This window comes from Salmo salar, chromosome 16 (genome assembly GCF_965601325.2).
Source record: "Salmo salar chromosome 16, fSalSal1, whole genome shotgun sequence".
Classification (NCBI taxonomy): Eukaryota; Metazoa; Chordata; class Actinopteri; order Salmoniformes; family Salmonidae; genus Salmo; species Salmo salar.
In genome coordinates, this window is record NC_138306.1 from 83,864,332 (window position 1) to 83,882,937 (window position 18,606).

The following is an 18,606-nucleotide window of genomic DNA, read 5'->3' on the forward strand; positions in this document are numbered from 1 at the left end:
TTTAATGTGTCAGCCGCTCTACAGAGGAGACACTAAATGTTTGAAATGCCTGACGTAAGAGCGCACATTGTCTCAAATGGATGTTACACTATATATACAAAAGTATGTGGACACCCCTTCAAATTAGTGGATTCGGCTATATCAGCTACAACCGTTGCTGGTGGGGGTATGAAATAGAGCACACAGCCATGCAATCTCCATAGACAAACATTGGCAGTAGCATGGCCTTACTGAAGAGCTCAGTGACTTTCAACGTGCCACCGTCATAGGATGCAACTTTTCCAACAAGTCAGTTTGTAAATTTTCTGCCCTGCTAGAGCTGGCTCGGTCAACTGTAAGTGCTGTTATTGTGAAGTGGGAATGTCTAGGAGTAACAACAGCTCAACCAGGAAGTGGTAGGCCACACAAGCTCACAGAACAGGACTGCTGAAGCGCGTAGGGTGTAAAAATCATCTCTACTCATTTGCAATGCTCACCATCGAGTTCTAAACTGCCTCTGGAAGCAACGTCAGAGCTGTTCGTTGGGAGCGTCATGAAATGGGTTTCCACGGCTGAGCAGCTGCACACAAGCTTAAGATCACCATGCGCAATGCCAAGTGTCTGCTGGAGGGGTGTAAAGCTCACCGCCATTGAACTCGGGAACAGTGCTACCTGCCCGAATGCATAGCGCCAACTGTAATGTTTGGTGGAGGAGGAATAATGGTCTGGAGCTGTTTTTCATGGTACGGGCTAGGCCCCTTAGTTCCAGTGAAGGGAAATCTTAACCCTACAGCATACAATGACATTCTAGACCATTATGTGCTTCCAACTTTGTGGCAACAGTTTGGAGATGGCCCTTTCCTGTTTCAGTATGACAATGCCCATGTGCACAAAGAGAGGTTCATACAGAAATGGTTTGTTGAGGTCGGTGTGGAAGAACTTGACTGGCCTGCACAGAGCCCTGACCTCAACCCCATTGAACACCTTTGGGATGAATTAGAACGCTGACTGCGAGCCAGGCCTATTCGCCTATCATCAGTGCCCGACCTCACTAATGCTCTTGTGGCTGAATGGAAGAAATTCTCCGCAGCAATGTTCCAGCATCTAGTAGAAAGCCTTCCCAGAAGAGTGGAGGCTGTTATAGCAGCAAAGGGGGGACCACAGTGGGGGTACAGGAGTCGTTGACGGGTTTTGGATGTCCTGACTGTCTCCCTTGGTGAAATCGGACATACATGCGGCAATTGCCGCGCTTCTTACTGAGGGCGATTCAATTCTATTCGCATTAACACTATTCTGGGGGGGGGGGGGGGGGGGCGGGAGTGTCTTTCACCAGGTTATGAGTTCAAGATAATCACACGGGTCCAAAGGACAGTGTCGGTGTGTGCGCGAGTCTAGACTGCTGTAGGCTGGTGTTTGTCTAGCACAGTGGCGTTGAGCAGATGGAGCCGAGCGTGTGGGCAATAAAGTGAAATGGCTCGGCCGGGCTGACCAGATGGGAGGAGAGGTAGGCTGGGACGGGACAGAGGGCAGGACTGGCAGGGCGCGGTCTCCTCCACGGCATCTGATCTTTCGGAACTCTTCCATTTCCAGTTGAGCTGAGAGTCTTGCACCACAGGCCACGCATTGAGAGCCAAGCCGAGTGGCAGGAAAACCGCTGCGGGGACACCCTTTGACCGCTACCCAAAAAGCCCAGTCAGTCTGCGCACCGGGGCCTGTCTGACTGAGGGACGTTTCTCACAGCTAGGGAACGGCTTTGAACCTGTCTGCCAAGATAAACGATCTTTCCCTATTTATGCTCGTGTCTCCACTTGTACTGGGAGACGAGACGTTCACCGTGAGAGGAGCAGCTGAACGCACCAGTACTTTATTATAGGGGATCTTACCTGGGGTTTTAAAAGACGCCGGCGCGGTACTACATCTCCAGTTGCGCAGCGTCTTTTTGCGCGCCGGGATATGGCGAGTTTTGGGGACTTGGTGATTAATTTGTAACTGTCCTGTACTCCTCCCCCTCTTGTACCCTGTGAAAGGAGATAAGCAGTGATCAGGGGGAGGAGGTGTTTTAAATTGATCAGTGACATTTGTTTCTGTCATCTCCTTTTGGGGTGTCCGTTGGCGTGGGTGAGTGGAATGCTACTCCCCAGGCTCGTGGTGTGCCTCGCCGGGTGCGCAGTGATTCTCTCGCAGGTCAGCGAGGGCTGCGGGCCGGGAAGGGGATATGGCAAGAGGAGGTCACCGAGGAAGCTCGCGCCACTTGCCTACAAGCAGTTCAGCCCTAACGTAGCCGAGAAGACACTAGGTGCGAGTGGTCGATATGAGGGGAAAATAACACGGAACTCGGAGCGCTTCAAAGAGCTGACCCCGAACTATAACCCTGACATCATCTTTAAAGATGAAGAGAACACAGGTGCAGACCGGATGATGACACAGGTAAGACTAGCCTCTACCCTGGATAGACTAGATTCGTAAAGCCCTACTGTGATATCATGTTTCATTGGCCATGTCAAACACATAGCTGCACTTGGGACACTTATGTGGGATTGGGTATCTGCCTAAAGCCTACCTCTTGTACTTTGCTCAGCCTTTAAACCCGTGGACCTGTCTTATCGATGCCGTGTTATTGACTTTGGTTTCCTGGCCAGGAGCAGTGCACAGCACTGATTACAGAGTGCGTATTTGCACAACGTGCTTGAGTCACGCAATCCAAAGAGCGTATTGTTGGCAACATGATAGATATGGAGGGTGACTCAGAATGCTATTGGGATATGGAGAGGTTTGCCAGTCTGTCCCTCATCAGGTCACCCGCAGGACATCAGTAAAAGTTGGACTGGCGGCTCCAATAACTGGTCTGATGGTTGGTTCCAACATGTTTCGTCCAGAGCTGAAATAGCATCACATGAGTTATTTGGAGTTCATTGAAATTGGGGCTGCCGCATGCGTAAAGCTGGGCAGCTGCAACAAACCCTAGAACGCAACCCCTTCAATAAAAGTACGGATCATTTTTGGGGAAAAACACCCAATCGCCCTACTTGGTCAGAGCCTGACTCTGTGCATATGCAAATGTTTACAGTTCGTTTAAGCCTGACTGGCCAGAGTTAACGGTCGCCTTTTGGACTGTCAGACTTTTTACGACACGCTCATTGATGTGGTTCCGAGAGTGGAATTTATTTGACTTCAATTCCCTCGGAATAAAGTATTTATATCTGCCTCTTGTGACCACGGGCTTCCTCTGAAAGGCGAGCATTTATGTCCCCCACGTGGAAACAGAGTGCCGATCTCACTCGGTTTTTAGCTGTCACCTCGCTCCAAGCGCACACAAACACACAGGGCTGCGCGTTTAACTTGACCTGCGCACAATTTATGTGCTCCGAGCGCGACCGCCGCCGCCTGCCACAGGAGACAAACTCCTGTTTGTTTTTCACCATTTTGTGTTATTTTTCTGTTTGTTTTTTAAGCACACATGTGCAAAAATAGGCCACTTCACATCGTGCATTCAAGACTTAATTATACACATTTTTTCGCCTCTTATTTTTAAATCAGCGGTGGTGACTTGCCTGCCCGCGAGTGGCACTGGAGCGCTCATACAGACGTGACTGTTCAGCGGCTGAAGCCATAGGTGTGCACACTGCACAGGCACGTGTTGTCAACTCGACATCGAATGTTTGTGTAGCTCGTGGTCAGTGCGAAACCGCGCCTACAGAAACCCCGTCGATCTGTACCTTGAAAGTAAAACCAACAAAATTAATCGACTGATTTATGGACTCTAGTTCGTGTCTGCGACCGCAGAGCAAAAATATAGATGTTAAAATCCACACCACTCTGTGAAAAGGCATCTATTGGGACTCTGCAATGAGCTATTCTTATCCCGGTGAACCTGAGAGGACCGACATGGAAAAATAAGTTAGAATACCATACATAGATTTTGAAATACAACATTGGCCAAACTAATAGCCTAAGCCTTTCCAAATGCAACACGTAAAAGACGCATAGTGTCAAAATATTATTGTAACCTATAGGGGCCACTACCAATCTAGCCCGATTTAGCTGTGCAGTTGGCCTAGAGTGGCAGTGCCTCTACCTATGTCTCCTCTTAATAGAAATCATGCGGTAGAATACATACACTGAGTGTACAAAACATTATGAACACCTGCTGTTTCCTTGACAGACTGACCAGGTGAATCCAGGCCAAAGCTATGAACACTAATTTATGTCACTTGTTAAATCCACTTCAATCAGTGTTGATGAGGGGAGGAGACTTGCCGAGAGACAATTGAGACATGGATTGTCTGCGTGTATGTGTGACATTCAGAGGGTGAATGGGCAAGACAAAAGAGTTACATAACTTTGAATAGGGTATGGTAGTAGGTGCCAGGCGCACCGGTTTGAGTGTCAAAAACGGCAAAGCTCAACAGCTTCCAGTGTGTATCAAGAATGGTCCACCAGCCAAAGGACATCCAGCCAACTGGACACAACTGAAGGAAGCATTGGAGTCAACATGGGCCAGCATCCCAATTTCAGTCCGTTCGACACCTTGTAGAGTCTATGCCCGACAAATTGAGGCTGTTCTGAGGGCAAAAGGGGGGAAACTCAATATTAGGAAGGTGTTTCGAATGTTTTATACACTCAGTGTGGTATGTATGTATGTATGTATGTATGTATGTATGTATGTATGTATGTATGTATGTATGTATGTATGTATGTATGTATGTATGTATGTATGTATGTATGTATGTGTGTGTATATATATACACACACACTACTGTTCTTCACGTCAACAGTGAAGAGGCGACTCCAGGATGCTGGCCTTCTAGGCAGAGTTGCAAAGAAGAAGCCATATCTCAGACTGGCCAATAAAAAGAAAAGATTAAGATGGTCAAAAGAACACAGACACTGGACAGAGGAACTCTGCCTAGAAGGCCAGCATCCCGGAGTCGCCTCTTTGCTGTTGATGTTGAGACTGGTGTTTGTGGGTACTATTTAATGAAGCTGCCAGTTGAGGACATGTGAGGCATCTGTTTCTCAAACTAGACACTCTAATGTACTTGTCTTCTTGCTCAGTTGTGCACTGGGGCCTCCCACTCTTTCTATTCTGGTTAGAGCCAGTTTGCAATGTTCTGTGAAGGGAGTAGTACACAGTGTTGTACGAGATGTTCAGTTTCTTGGCAATTTCTCGCATGGAATAGCCTTCATTTCCCAGAACAAGAATAGACTGATGAGTTTCAGAAGAAAGTTCTTTGTTTCTGGCCATCTTGAGCCTGTTATCGAACCCACAAATGCTGATGCTCCAGTTTCTCAACTAGTCTAAAGAAGGCAAGTTCTTTTGCTTCTTTAATCAGGACAACAGTTTTCAGCTTTGCTAACATAATTGCAAAAGGGTTTTCTAATGATCAATTAGCCTTTTAAAATGATAAACTTGGATTAGCTAACACAACGTGCCATTGGAACACAGGAGTGATGGTTGCTGATAATGGGCCTCTGTACGCCTATGTAGATATTACATTAAAAATCAGCCTTTTCCAGCTACAATACTCATTTACAACATTAACAATGTCTACACTGTATTTCTGATCAATTTGATGTTATTTTATTGGACAAAAAATGTGCTTTTCTTTCAATAACAAGGATATTTCTATGTGACCCCAAACTTTTGAACGGTAGTGTATACACTGCATTCGGAAAGTATTCAGACCCCGTGACTTTTTCCACATTTTGTTACATTACAGCCTTATTCTAAAATTGATGAAATTGTTTTTTTTCTTCATTAATCTACACACGATACCCCATAATGACAAAGCAAAAACAGGTTTTTAGAAATGTTTGCAAATTTATAAAAATAAACAGAAATCACCTTTCCTCAGTACTTTGTTGAAGCACCTTTGGCAGTGATTACAGCCTTGAGTCTTCTTGGGTATGACGCTACAAGCTTGGCACACCTGTATTTGGGGAGTTTCTCCTATTCTTCTCTGCTGATCCTCTCAAGCTCTGCGTCGCTGCACAGCTATTTTCAGGGCTTTCCAGAGATGTTAAAACGGGTTCATGTCCGAGCTCTGGCTGGACCACTCAAGGACATTCAGAGACTTGTCCCGAAGACACCCTTGCGTTGTCTTGGCTGTGTGCTTAGGGTCGTTGCCCTGTTGGAAGGGGAACCTTCACCCCAGTCTGAGGTCCTGAGCACTCTGGAGCAGGTTTTCATCAAGGATCTCTCTGTACTTTGCTCTGTTCATCTTTCCCTCAATCCTGACTAGTCTCCCAGTCCCTGCTGCTGAAAAACATCCCCACAGCATGATGCTGCCATGAGCATGCTTTACCATAGGGATGGTGCCAGGTTTCCTCCAGACAATGCACTTGGGTTCAATCTTGGTTTCATCAGACCAGAGAATCTTGTTTCTCATGGTCTGAGAGTCTTTAGGTGTCTTTTGGCAAACTTTAAGCGGGCTGTCATTCTCCTTTTAATGAGGAGTGGCTTCTGTCGGGCCACTCTACCATAAAGACCTGATTGGTGGAGTGCTGCAGAGATGGATGTCCTTATGGAAGGTTCTCCCATCTCCACAGAGGAACTCTGGAGCTCTGTCAGAGTGACCATCTGGTTCTTGGTCACCTCCCTGACCAAGCCTCTTCTCCCCCGATTGCTCAGTTTGGCTGGGCAGCCAGCTCCAGGAAGAGTCTTGGTGGTTCCAAACTTCTTCAATTAAAGAATGATGGAGGCCACTGTGTTCTTGGGGACCTTCAATGCTGCAGAAATGTTTGGGTACCCTTCCCCAGATCTGTGCCTCAACACAATGCTGTCTCTGAGCACTACGGACAATTCCTTCCACCTCATAGCTTGGTTTTTGCTCTGACATGCATTGTCAACTGTGGGACCTTATATAGACAGGTGTGTGCCTTTCCAAATCATGTCCAATCAATTAAATTTACCACAGGGGGACTCCAATCAAGTTGTAGAAACATCTCAAGGATGATCAATGGATAACGTGTACACCTGAGCTCAACTCATAGCAAAGAGAGTGAATACTTACGTCAATAAGGTATTTCTGTTTTATAGAGTATTGTGTTTGGATCAATGAGGGAAACAAAATGTAAAATCCATTTTAGAATAAGGCTGTAACGTAACAAAATGTGGATAAAGTCAAGGGGTCTGAATACCTTCCAAATTCACTGTGTACATATAGGTGTACCTAAATGTTTTGTACGCTCAGTTTATATGTGTATATATATACACTGCTCAAAAAAATAAAGGCAGCACTAAAATAACACATCCTAGATCTGAATGAATGAAATAATCTTATTAAATACTTTTTTCTTTACATAGTTGAATGTGCTGACAACAAAATCGCACAATAATAATCAATGGAAATCCAATTTATCAACCCATGGAGGTCTGGATTTGGAGTCACACTCAAAATTAAAGTGGAAAACCACAATACAGGCTGATCCAACTTTGATGTAATGTCCTTAAAACAAGTCAAAATGAGTCTCAGTAGTGTGTGTGGCCTCCACGTGCCTGTATGACCTCCCTACAACGCCTGGGCATGCTCCTGATGAGGTGGCGGATGGTCTCCTGAGGGATCTCCTCCCAGACCTGGACTAAAGCATCCGCCAACTCCTGGACAGTCTGTGGTGCAACGTGGCGTTGGTGGATGGAGCGAGACATGATGTCCCAGATGTGCTCAATTGGATTCAGGTCTGGGGAACGGGCGGGCCAGTCCATAGCATCAATGCCTTCCTCTTGCAGGAACTGCTGACACACTCCAGCCACATGAGGTCTAGCATTGTCTTGCATTAGGAGGAACCCAGGGCCAACCGCACCAGCATATGGTCTCACAAGGGGTCTGAGGATCTCATCTCGGTACCTAATGGCAGTCAGGCTACATCTGGCGAGCACATGGAGGGCTGTGCGCTCCCCCAAAGAATTGCCACCCCACACCATGACTGACCCACCGCCAAACCGGTCATGCTGGAGGATGTTGCAGGCAGCAGAACGTTCTCCACGGCGTCTCCAGACTGTCACGTCTGTCACATGTGCTCAGTGTGAACCTGCTTTCATCTGTGAAGAGCACAGGGCGCCAGTGGCGAATTTGCCAATCTTGGTGTTCTCTGGCAAATGCCAAACGTCCTGCACGGTGTTGGGCTGTAAGCACAACCCCCACCTGTGGACGTCGGGCACTCATACCACCCTCATGGAGTCTGTTTCTGACCGTTTGAGCAGACACATGCACATTTATGGCCTGCTGGAGGTAATTTTGCAGGGCTCTGGCAGTGCTCCTCCTGCTCCTCCTTGCACAAAGGCGGAGGTAGCGGTCCTGCTGCTGGGTTGTTGCCCTCCTACGGCCTCCTCCACGTCTCCTGATGTACTGGCCTGTCTCCTGGTAGCACCTCCATGCTCTGGACACTACGCTGACAGACACAGCAAACCTTCTTGCCACAGCTTGCATTGATGTGCCATCCTGGATGAGCTGCACTACCTGAGCCACTTGTGTGGGTTGTAGACTCCGTCTCATGCTACCACTAGAGTGAAAGCATTCAAAAGTGACCAAAACATCAGCCAGGAAGCATAGGAACTGAGAAGTGGTCTGTGGTCCCCACCTGCAGAACCACTCCTTTATTGGGGGTGTCTTGCTAATTGCCTATAATTTCCACCTGTTGTCTATTCCATTTGCACAACAGCATGTGAAATGAATTGTCAATCAGTGTTGCATCCTAAGTGGACAGTTTGATTTCACAGAAGTGTGATTGACTTGGAGTTACATTGTGTAGTTTAAGTGTTCCCTTTATTTTTTTGAGCAGTATATAATACACCTACCACTGTGTGTGTGTGTGTGTGTGTGTGTGTATATATATATATGTGTGTGTGTGTGTGTGTGTGTGTGTGTGTGTGTATATATATATGTATGTATGTATGTGTGTGTGTGTGTGTGTGTGTGTGTGTGTTATATATATATGTATGTATGTATGTATGTATGTATGTATGTATGTATGTATGTATGTATGTATGTATGTATGTATGTATGTATGTATGTATGTATGTATGTATGTATGTATGTATGTATGTATACAGGGTGAAACAGTAAGGGCCTGTGTATATCACCGGCTTAGGGAAACTTGTGACCTAACGCACCCTTTCAGTCTGCAGAAGCTATATGTCACACTGTCTACATGTCCCTCAAATTGTAATCTGGACCAAGCCAGTTCTGTAGCTTTTTTTTTCATTCTTCCCCTCTAATCAGGGAATGATTTAGACCTGGGACACCAGGTGAGTGCAATTCATTATCAGGTAGAAGAGAGAACTAGCAGTAGTCTGGACCTCGTATAGGGTGAGATTTGAATACCCCTGCTCTGTGTTTTCACAGTTATCACAATAAAGTAGTGTCATGTATCCTATTGTGAATGAGATGGTGACAAAAATAATGAGAAATTAAGTTTTAGGTGATCTGAGGGCAAGTGTGTGTGTGTGTGTGTGTGTGTGTGTGTGTGTGTGTGTGTGTGTGTGTGTGTGTGTGTGTGTGTGTGTGTGTGTGTGTGTGTGTGTGTGTGTGTGTGTGTGTGTGTGTGTGTGTGTGTGTGTGTGTGTGTGTGTGACACTAGGGAACGTCCAACACCCTCAGCGTCCTCAATAGGACCTCTCACCCTCTATTTGTTCACCCTCACCAGACCCAAGTTTGGGGAGAGCTGCATTGGCGCGCTGTTCATACCCACGTCTCCCTCTATCCTCCTGTCCAATACCCTCTAACTTCACACCACCCCTCTACCCCAATACCCCCCTAACCTCACCCCAACCTACCACTCCACCCTATCCCACCTACCTCTCCACCCTTTCTCCGGTCCCTAACTTAGACTCTCAGCCTCCTCTCTCACCACAGAGAGCAAACACCCAGGCTGATGAGACTGTAGGGGGGCATTGTGTGCAGGCCAGATGCAGGGGGGGGGGGGGGGGGGGGGGCTGGTTTGTTGAACAGCCCAGGCTTCTACATTGGTTGGATGGGGTGGATGACTGATGGATAGCTATAGCACCAGGGTTCTTTCTCAATTGGCTGTCCTCGAATGCTTGTGTCTGGACTTTTTGATCTTCTCCTCCAAGGCCTTTTGAGCAGGAGGTGAGAAAAGAAGACACGAGGAATCAAAGAAAGACCATTGAGAAAGAGCTATGGACTACATTGAGATGGATGTGTAATCATTCTTTCAGCCATTTTAAGTCCATGAACTGTCATAAATGCACTTTGGATTACACACTGATGCATGTAGTATCACCCCCCATCTCTAACACTCCTGTCTCTCTTGCCTCCCTCCCCTCCCTTCCTTCCTCCCTCTCCTCCCTCCCATGACCCTTAAACCTTTCCCCTCCCCGGGCAGCGCTGCAAGGACAAGCTGAACTCTCTGGCCATCTCGGTGATGAACCTGTGGCCGGGGGTGCGCCTCCGGGTCACAGAGGGCTGGGACGAGGACGGCCACCATTCTGAGGAGTCGCTCCACTATGAGGGACGGGCGGTCGACATCACGACCTCTGACCGCGACCGCAACAAGTACGCCATGTTGGCTCGACTGGCAGTTGAGGCCGGCTTCGACTGGGTCTACTACGAGTCCAAGGCCCACGTGCACTGCAGCGTGAAGTCGGGTGAGAGACGGAGAGAGAGGGGCAGGAAGGAGGGGAGGGAAAGAGGGCTGAAGGGGAGAGGGAGATTGAACAAGCATCAGAGAGAGACCGGAGGAAGGAGGAAGGAGGATGCAGCAGTAACACACTGTGCATGGACGTCTGTTTCACCTAACTGCCACTAACGAAAAAAAAACAACCTCTCACTCTTTCTCGGTACGTGATAATAGTGAAAATATGGATAGTGAATGATTTGATACACAGTGAATGATTTGAGAGGGGTTTTGACTGCCTTCACCTTAACTGGACACACATTGGACACTTAGCAGAGGAGGGACAGCATCACCTCTACATTCCTTACTAAACATAACACTGAACCACTTGAAGACGTCCTTCAACTGTGGCCACCTCGTCACTATGGATCAAATCAAAACGGACGCCTGCTTTTTTTGGGGGGGTCACAGCTAGAGGGACATACAGCCGCTTTGGGTGACTGACTGACTTCTCAGCTTCTTCCCTAACCCCTTCTAACCCTCTTAACCTCAACTGTCTCTTGACCCATCTATGACCTGGCCTGTCCATTGTTGCTTAAAGCTTACATTTGGATCAGTAGAGTGACTCGCCATTAAGGGAGAGGTAGCTACTGCAACTTTATGTGGTCACTCACTCACTCACAACCCCCCTTTTGCTAGAAATTATTCCCTTATGTTACTGGCATGCTATGCTGCGGCAATATGTTGGTGCTCAGCGTTGCTTCAGTTAACTTTGTGTCTCTCTTCTACTTCTTCTTCCTCCTGATGTAGCCTCATTGATAAAGCCACAGATGTTAGTAGTGTAGCTAAGCGATGACCCTTGTTCAGGACTGATTTGGTTGTCAGGGGAACGGTATAGAACACAGAATAGAAAAACAGAGCAGAGACAGATCAAACTGTCTTCTCTTGTACTACGTGGTGCCTGAAATTATCTTTTCCCTCTGTCCTCTCTTTATTTATTTTCCCTCTATCCTCTCTTTATTTATTTTACCTCTGTTCCTTCTGTCTTTCCTACCCAGATCGGGTTGCGAGTCACCAGTCCTTGACTTGATCGGAAGACGGCACCGGGCGGCATTTTTATTTTTATTTTTTCAACTGAAACTTCAAACTGTGAAAAAGAAAAACCACTCAAGAAAGACATCTCTTCGTAGACCAAGAAGTCTCATCTGCTGCTACAAGTGACATCATAATACCAAGGCTTCCTTGAAACTCCATTCTAATACTTACTGAGGGGCGGGGCAGTAGGTAGCCTAGTGGTTAGAGTGTTGGACTAGTAACCGAAAGGTTGCAAGATCGAATCCCTGAGCTGACAAGGTAAAAATCTGTGGTTCTGCCCCTGAACAAGGCAGTTAACCCACTGTTCCTAGGTCGTCATTGAAAATAAGAATTTGTTCTTAACTGACTTGCCTAGTTAAATAAAGGTTAAATAAAACTGAGTGGGGGACCCAAAAACTGACCCCAATACCAAGAGCACACAAGGGAGCGCTACCCAACCAGACCCCTACTAAATTCAGGACTGGAAAGGTGAATGAAGAAGAAGAAGAATGATTTACCAAGAAGGTGCCCCTAGATGCTGATCTTGGGTCAGTTTTGTATTTTCCCCACTAATGGTTAAGCTTATGATTGGGGGAACGGAAGCTGATCCTAGACCTGTGCCTAGAGGAAACTTCACCCCTGAACAACCAAGACTTACACCATACATTGGAGATGATGTGGAGTTTGAGGTTATGTTGGTGCAATGGGCGGAGTCTCGGTCCACAGATGATTAACCTCCACTTCCTGTTTCTCTGATCACTTGGCTGGACCTGGCCTTGGTCCTACCTTGCCCAGATATTTGTGTAGATAGACTTGAGACAGTCCCAACGTACCACATCAAGTTCAGCACCTTAAAACACAAATGAACACAGACTTACACACACACAAACTGAGGGATGGAAACACACACACACACACACACACACACACACATTCAAACAGCAGCTTTAATCTTTCAGCCAGCTTTAGTTTTTTCTGTGGAGTAGATGGAAATAAAGACGCTAATATTTACTGAAAGGGTGGAATATATTTGCTATGCGTAGACTTACTGTGTACCTACCCACCTCACAGAATGCATTGTTTCACAACCTATCTCTCTCTCTCTCTCTCTCTCTCTCTCTCTCTCTCTCTCTCTCTCTCTCTCTCTCTCTCTCAGAGCACTCCGTTGCCGCTAAATCAGGGGGGTGTTTTCCGGGAGGGGCGTGGGTGACCCTGGAGGACGGGGGTCAAAGGTTGATCCAGGAGCTGCAGCCGGGTGAGCGAGTCCTCGCCTCTTCAGGGAGCGACGGCAGCGGAGAGCTCGTTTACAGCGAGGTCCTCACCTTCCTGGACCGCGACCCCGCAACCCGGAAGGAATTCTACACCATTAGGACAGAAGGCGGGGTTAGCCTGTCACTCACCGCTGCCCACCTGCTGTTCGTGTCCGAGGGAAACTGCTCTGAAGGGGCGGAGCCAACTCCTGGTAGTATGAGGACGGTATACGCCAGCGACGCGCGGCCGGGACAGTGTGTGCTAACCACAGTGTCTGGGGAGGGGGTTGGAAAGGGGGAGGAGGGGAGAAAAGGCGTGGGGCATCTCTCGCGCATCTCCCGGGTGAGTGTGCAGGAGGACAAGGGCGTGTTTGCACCCCTCACCCGCCATGGGACGCTGTCGGTGAATGGCATGGTGGCATCGTGCTATGCGGTGGTGGACGGGCATGACCTCGCCCACAGAGCCTTCGCCCCGCTGCGCCTGCTGCACCGTTGGACTGGCTCCGCTGGCGGACATTTTGGAGACACCGGGGTTCACTGGTACTCCCAGTTGCTGTACTGGATAGGCAGTCTGCTGCTGGACTCTGGACACTTCCATCCCTGGGGACTGGCTGACCCAGGGAGGTGAGACTCTAGATGGGGAAGGAGACTGGGAAGGAAATGAGGAAATAATGTAACTGGCTTGGTTGGGAGATATGCAGACCAGATGACCCACTGGACTGATGCCCCATTGGACCTGACTATAAATGGGCGGGGCTTACCTTGTTCTCGAGTCTAGCACACTGATGCAGAGGGTGGACTCTCAGGAAAAGGGTGGGGCTTGACGACTGACCACCCTATTTCATTGGAGAGAGGAGATTGAGCCATGAATGAATCTGGACAGACAGACAATATGTGTTCTCTCACACCATAGTATACAAATCATTGTGACCCCTGAGGAAAAAATACAAATGGGTGTGTCCTCTTCACACAGATGGGACAGGTGGACCTTGTCGTGTCTGTGCGTGAGACCATAGTTTCTAAAGGGGAGAGAGTTTGTTTTATTTAACATTGAGAAGTGTCTCATTGAAATCAAGCTACCATTATGAAGAAAATCTAAAGCATTTTCTTTTTTGATCTTTTTTGATCGCTTCATAGTAAGATGTCCGTAACACAACAGTCGGCACACAACTATGATGTCGCAACTTGGCAACTGAACGAAAGTATAGGCTTCATGAATAGAACATATCTAGAGGTATGATATTTTAAGGCAACATTTACTGTATTTTATTAAAGCGATGTCTGAAATATTTATGATTTTAATATTATGTATAATGAGATATTTAAAGATTTATTTTTTGAAATTAAATATTATGGAAATGCTGCTGGTTTTGTTGCCTATTATAAATCGCAACACTGTAACTATCTTTGCTGTAGATATGGACCCAAGCAACAACTTTAAAGGCTGAAGCCATAAAAGTTATATGAAGGCTTCATAAAGCATTTAATTAACATTGTTTCTTAAGTCTTGGCACAGCTTCTCTTACTGCCATCTACTGGTAGACAATGATACTGTACGAGGGTGATAGAGAATTCCACGCGATAATACGCTTCTATGATCTCAATTTAACTTCGCTGCATCGGTGAATCCCATTCAAACCAAGATGCAGAATACACATATGATAACGATGACATTTTGTGGCCACAATGACATGTAACAAAATGTAGCCTACAGATGGCCTACTTTCTCTCAGACTATATAACTGTTTAAATCATAGATGGTAGACTGTTAAAAATACTTCATATGATTCAAGGAAATCATAAAGTAGAAGTCTATTCGCAGCAGCAACACCAGTTGCAGCCATAACAGTTGGCGAGTCGGCTAATAAGTGTTAACTACTGTGCCTTTAAGAGGGTTGACGAGCAGAGGGGAAATGTAATCGCTCCATAACGGGCCAAAGGCTCATCAATTGACTGACGAGCAAGAAAGGACGATTTTCGGATCTTTGCTGCATCAATTCGCTTCTTGCAGCGTCAATTGCAAAAAAGTTACTTTTTTCTTTGTTTTTACACGTGGGACTATGTTGTTAAACTACCTGAGTTGATTAAATTACGTGTTGCACCTTTAAGAAGCAGTCATCGGGATTACAATTACGCGGTACCCACACCGTTATCGAGGGCTTTTACGCAGCACCGAGTCCTGGGGAGTCCCTCGCATCCGCCCATACCCTCCCTCCTGTTCGACAAGTTCTGGCCCGTTCTTTCATCACACCAGTTTACATCCCATATCTGTTTATTGGGGATTCGGAGCAGTAAAGAACGGTACAATGGCTGAGGAGCAGGGAAAAACGGGGAAAGGGATCAACACTGGGAAACTGGCCACCAACATGCAGAAAAGACTTAGTAGAGCGCAAGAAAAGGTAAGCAGGTAGACTGACGTGAACTGTTACCCACTTTCACACTACGGTTTTTTCTCCATAGAAACCGCACAGAGTGCATTCAACTGGGTACTGTGGCTGTCCAGTTTTACACCCAGCTTTCCATCTAAATGTCAAGCCCGCTCCGCTATTTCTATTTGCGTTCTCGGCCTCATTTGTGAATCTAACCCGTTAGTTTTGACAGGCAGCAGGGGGTTGGGTTATTGCAGGAAGAGCCGAATGCGCAGACAAATTCAATTGCAGACACACGCATGCTTATTTTTCTAACCGGTTGTCTTTGTTCTGTCCAAATAACTACTTTGTTACAATGCGTGTTACAGTCTGATGTTACAATGTAGACTCGCCTATCTAGTGCTCGCAGCGAAGTGTAAGCTATTGCTAAAATTGCTGTTTGTTTTTGTTTTTTTTACTTTTATGTGTCTAGTCCTGGAAATGTCCTCACTGATTGAACTTTGAAATTGTGTGCACGATTATTAATTATGAGTAATTACATGATAGTGTCAGAATAACATTTAACGAGACTTTCTGCTTTCCAAAGCCGAACTTCTCCCAAGTGAAGCAGGCAGGAAATGTTGTCTAGTCGGATGACTCTTTGCCTAAACCCTGGGGCATTAACGACCATAACAACACCAGACTCTGGCATACAACAGGAAGCTCAGTCAACTGCAAGGGGGGAAATAAACCATGGCGCAGACAGACCTAGCCTCGTCTTCTCTTCAGCTCTAGTTTACCACAGTGGGACACCTCGGTTTCGGTTGGAGTACAGGCTTGTCTACAAATCCACATGGTCACTTCCTGTCATGTCCTCATTATAGGAATGGTAATCCCACTCCTGTCTATTTGGCTTGGAATGAGAATCTATGGATAGATGTTTGGCCCCTAGGATGGGGAGGGGAGTAGGGATGGAAAAAGACTGGCTGAGTGTGACTTGGCATTCTTCAGTGTTCTTGTGTGTTTGTCCGTCTGATAATGTGTATACGTACAGTACATAGTGTGTTTGAGAGAGTGCTTGCCAGCCCTCCTGGTTTGACCTTTGACCTGGAGTCTTCTGGCATTAACCTTCATCCCCAAGTCAGCAGTAGAGCTATTTCAGGAGTTTGAATCAATGCCTGAATGAAATCGATAACTTGAAACGTAAACAAAAAGGTAAAAGGAGTTTTATTATAGGGAATGAGTTCTCCCGGAATGAGCTCGGTTTGAGTTGACGCTTCTCAAGAGGGGAAGCAACATTTGAATCACTTCCTTGTCCCTCTCACCTGAAAAACTTGAATATGTTTCTGTCCCCACCCTCATTAACCATCTCACTCCTCAACATCATAGACACTATTCTTGTTACCATACTGTCAAGTCTCATCCATTGCATGGCTATTAGAGTGAGAAAGACAAATGTATTTTCCCCCTCTGCCTTACCCCTTCACCCTGCCACCAGCTGTCTTCTCTGACCAGTAACTCTGCCTTACCCCTTCACCCTGCCACCAGCTGTCTTCTCTGACCAGTAACTCTGCCTTACCCCTTCACCCTGCCACCAGCTGTCTTCTCTGACCAGTAACTCTGCCTTACCCCTTCACCCTGCCACCAGCTGTCTTCTCTGACCAGTAACTCTGCCTTACCCCTTCACCCTGCCACCAGCTGTCTTCTCTGACCAGTAACTCTGCCTTACCCCTTCACCCTGCCACCAGCTGTCTTCTCTGACCAGTAACTCTGCCTTACCCCTTCACCCTGCCACCAGCTGTCTTCTCTGACCAGTAACTCTGCCTGCATGGCTGGTGGGTGGTGGTCACATTTAGATTCCACTTGGTAGTTTTTGGCTAGCTATTGGCTAACCCCTCCCTAGTGACTGACCTAAAGTTTCACCAGTGGACGGAGTGGAGGAATCTAGAGGACGCTGTCACTGGGTGCCCATCGTTGTTGTCATAGTGATGTCATGCCAGCCCGCGCCCTCTGAGGGTAGACACAACGAGCAGCCCAATAATGACCCATGCAGTAAAGCATGATGGGAGAATTCCTCCTGGGGAATCCGGATGTGTCTGATCGGTCATGTGGTGGTGGTGTCCTTTTGAAACCTGACAGCCACCCTGTCTCATTCAGAAGTCCGACACCCCCTGCACTTTGAATACACTGACCTCTGCACCTCTGCCACCCCAGTTATGACCCTATGCTATTCACATAGTGACAAAACCTCCCAGACCTCCAGAGCCCACCCTCATGTCCCTGAGGCTCAAAGCTTCCCTCCCTCCACCACAGCTCTGCCTGCACACCTGTCCATGCCCTGAAACCTCTCTGCTGGACTGGGGGGGGGGGGGGTGTGTGTGTGTGTGTATCTATGAATAGCAGTAGCTCACAAGGCCTCCATCTTCTGTCTAGTGTGTGTGTGTGAGAGACAGGGGTGGTGGTTGGCACTGGCATCCCAGTCAGGCCTGAGGGGGTATTTTGGGGCTGAAATTGAACACCGGTCAGCAGCAGCAGGCATGTCTCAGGCCTCTATCAACACCTAGCAGAGCAGAAGGAGAGAAACACACCTTTACACACCAGATCCACTTCTGCAGCACACACACACAGTAAACCTGTTTGGCTCCTGGTAAATCTCTCTCTTAAGACCCAGAGAGGCCTAATGGAGTGTGTCTGTGTGTGTGGCACTGGAGCGGAGATTCCTTCTCCATGGATTCCTCTCTACTGGGTAAGGAGAGAGATATAGTAGAGCTGAGAGGGGAGGAGAGAGGGAGAAACAGAGAGTTGGGGAAGGAGAGGTGTGAGAGAGATGGGGTTGCGAGAGAGAGAGAGAGGGGGGAGGGGAGATAAGTGACGGTACATACAGAAAAATACATCACACACAGTCCCTCTTACACACACACACACACACACACACACACACACACACACACACACACACACACACACACACACACACACACACACACAGTAAACCCGTTTGGCTCCTGGTAAATCTCTCTCTTAAGACCCAGAGAGGGGCCTGATGGGGTGTGTGAGTGGGAGAGAGAGAGACTGTGTGAGGGGGAGAGAGAGAGACTGTGATGTGTATTTTTCTGTGTGTTCCGTTACTTCTGGTAGTTGGTGGTGGAAAGTAGCACATCTCTTTGCACGCCACGTGGGGTCGGGCTGTTACACTCTGACCTGGGGACTAAAATGTCAACCTTCGGTCAGTGAAGTCAACTGGTTGATTCAGGGCAGCTACAGTAAAACATTCTATCCAGTTTGGCCTGTCAACAACTCCTGTGGTGAATTACCACACTGACAGATCTAGAGGCTATACAGTTCAACCTGACGGAATATGGAACGGCGACCAGACTCTG

The 18,606-nt window shown here is 47.3% G+C and overlaps 2 protein-coding genes across 7 annotated transcripts in view; both read left to right on the plus strand.

Moving 5' to 3' along the window:
• The first annotated feature begins 1,387 nt into the window (after positions 1-1,387).
• On the plus strand, positions 1,388-14,241 carry LOC106575859 (indian hedgehog B protein). The gene is made up of 3 exons (XM_082963056.1): positions 1,388-2,406; positions 10,324-10,585; positions 12,785-14,241. The coding sequence occupies exons 1-3, from the start codon at positions 2,107-2,109 to the stop codon at positions 13,504-13,506; spliced, it is 1,284 nt and encodes a 427-aa protein (XP_082819182.1). The 5' UTR covers positions 1,388-2,106; the 3' UTR covers positions 13,507-14,241.
• A 526-nt stretch (positions 14,242-14,767) lies between these two features.
• Positions 14,768-18,606, plus strand: part of LOC145861149 (myc box-dependent-interacting protein 1) — a 43,420-nt gene continuing 39,581 nt past the window's right edge. The window contains exon 1 of one of the 6 annotated variants that reach the window (XR_014380992.1): positions 14,768-15,277. Coding sequence is in view for 4 of the 6 variants with exons in the window: in XM_082963058.1 (XP_082819184.1) it covers positions 15,185-15,277 (93 nt within the window). In the remaining 2 variants the exon portion in view is untranslated. The remainder of the gene's footprint in view (positions 15,278-18,606) is intronic. The other 5 variants (XR_014380991.1, XM_082963058.1, XM_082963057.1 and 2 more) reach the window with 5 other exon arrangements.

What these genes read in the sequence shown, in the direction of transcription:
- LOC106575859 (XM_082963056.1), top strand. Translation starts at nt 2,107, where the DNA reads ATGCTACTCCCCAGGCTCGTGGTGTGCCTCGCCGGGTGCGCAGTGATT. An exon ending in CAGACCGGATGATGACACAG is followed by an intron (nt 2,407 to 10,323) that starts GTAAGACTAGCC and finishes CTCCCCGGGCAG; the next exon opens with CGCTGCAAGGACAAGCTGAA. An exon ending in GCACTGCAGCGTGAAGTCGG is followed by an intron (nt 10,586 to 12,784) that starts GTGAGAGACGGA and finishes TCTCTCTCTCAG; the next exon opens with AGCACTCCGTTGCCGCTAAA.